Below are 1,932 nucleotides of genomic sequence, written 5' to 3' on the forward strand. Positions count from 1 at the left end.
CAGGATCGATGAAATAGATTAGAAGACCCTGAAATAAAACAATACACTTACAGTTATCTGATACTTGATAAAGGAGCCAAAGATATACAGTGAGGGGGAAAATAACCTCTTTAGATAATCGGTATTGGGAAAACTGAGCATCCATAAGCAGGAAAACTAAAAGTGAATCCTTGTCTGTCACCGTGCACTAATAGCAAGAGCAATTCAAAATGGATCAAATACCTCAACATTAGATCCGGAACATTGAAACTACTGCAAGAGAGAGTAGGAGAAACATTAGAACTTACAGGTATAGGCAGACGACCTCCTTCCAGTTAGGCCGAGTCGGTGTCTTTGTTGGTTGAAGGACGTCAGCCGCCAAATTTGTGACTTTGGCAAAGACTGACATCATGGCAGGTGCAGAAAATGAAAGCCAATTCCAGTTCGCTGGTATTAAGAAGTATTTCAACCCATACACTCTCACAGGTAGAATGAATTGTGTACTGGCCACATATGGAAGCATTGCTCTGCTGATCTTAGAGTTTAAGGTCTAAAAAGACTCCATCTGTGAAAGCAACATAAATGGATTCTAAAATATATGACCTCATCTCTTAAATTCTCAAGCCTGGAGAAGCTAATGTCAACTCATCATGTAATACTCAATTTGTACAACAAATTATGAACCTGGGGGGGAAAAAAGGACTTATAGGTAGAAAGTTCTTGAAAAGAATCTCAAGAGCACAACAGATAGGAGAAAGACTTGACAAGTGGATCTCCATCAAAATAAAAAGTTTCTGCACAGCTAAGGACATAGTTACTAAGCTAGAAAGACCGCAACCCATCAGGAAAAGATCTTTACCAGCAATATATCACAGGCCTAATCTTCAATACATACAAGGAGCTCAAGAAATGAAACCCTCCCAATCACTAAATGGGTAAGGGAGCTAAGGAGAGACTTCTCAGAAGAGGTAAGAAGAGCAAAGAAATACATGAGGAAATGCTCATCACCCCTGGCCATAGAGGAAATGCAAATCAAAACGACTCTTAGATTTCATCCCACCTCAGTAAGACAAGCCAACATTGTGAATCTGACAACAACAAATGTTGATGGGGATGTGGGAAGAAAGGAACCCTACTGCCCTGCTGGTGGGAATGTCACTGATGATTGTACAGCCACTCCGGACAGCAGTCTGGAGGTTCCTCAAAAAACCAATCATGGATCTTTCCTAAAATCCAGCCAATCCACTCCTGGGCATCTACCCAGAACATCAGGATATGATAAGGACACCTGCACATCAATATTCATTGCCACACTATTCACAATAACCAAGCTATGGAAAGAGCCCAGATGCCCCCCAGTAGATGAGTGAATCCAAAAAAACGCGGTACCTATACATAATGGAATGTTACATAGCCATTAGAAAGAATAAAATAAGGTCATTTACAGGGAAACGGATGGAACGGGAACAAATCATGTTAAGTGAGGTAAGCCAAGCTCAGAGAGACAAATGGTGCATGTTCTCGCTGATATGTGGAAGTTAGATCTAAAATTCACCGGGTTATGACAATTATACAGGATTTTACTCACACACAGTGAGACCAAAAGAGAATACTCTTCAGAGAAACACAAAAGCACACTGCCTAAACGCCTCTTCATATTTATATAAAATAACATAAGTACTGCAACAAACTCCAAGATACGGAATCCGAAGACTTTTCCCCTCCGCTTTCAGTTTCTGATTCTGTCTTTTGTACCTTATGTATTCATGCATATATATTTGGGAGGAAGGGGGGAGCATTGGAGCTCCCTGGGCATTCATGAGAGTGAACTACACATTTCTTGGGTGGAGGTGGGAGGGAGGGACTGGAAAGAACGAGAGAACAGAAGACACTGTATGAAAGGAAATGTCCTCATGACCTGACTCATGTCATTGTAATCCCTCTGTACATCAC

General features: G+C 41.1%; 1 protein-coding gene across 1 annotated transcript; it reads left to right on the forward strand.

The window, feature by feature from the left end:
* The first annotated feature begins 300 nt into the window (after nt 1–300).
* LOC125349886 (ATP synthase membrane subunit K, mitochondrial-like) lies at nt 301–667 on the forward strand. Its single transcript, XM_048344142.1, has one exon. It carries the CDS (start codon nt 390–392, stop codon nt 531–533), a length of 144 nt encoding a protein of 47 aa, XP_048200099.1. The 5' UTR covers nt 301–389; the 3' UTR covers nt 534–667.
* Nucleotides 668–1,932: the final 1,265 nt, after the last annotated feature.

The sequence above is a fragment of the Perognathus longimembris genome, chromosome 4 (genome assembly GCF_023159225.1).
Source record: "Perognathus longimembris pacificus isolate PPM17 chromosome 4, ASM2315922v1, whole genome shotgun sequence".
NCBI lineage: Eukaryota > Metazoa > Chordata > Mammalia > Rodentia > Heteromyidae > Perognathus > Perognathus longimembris.

Coding starts and splice junctions, on each gene's coding strand:
- LOC125349886 (XM_048344142.1), top strand. CDS start 390: ATGGCAGGTGCAGAAAATGAAAGCCAATTCCAGTTCGCTGGTATTAAG.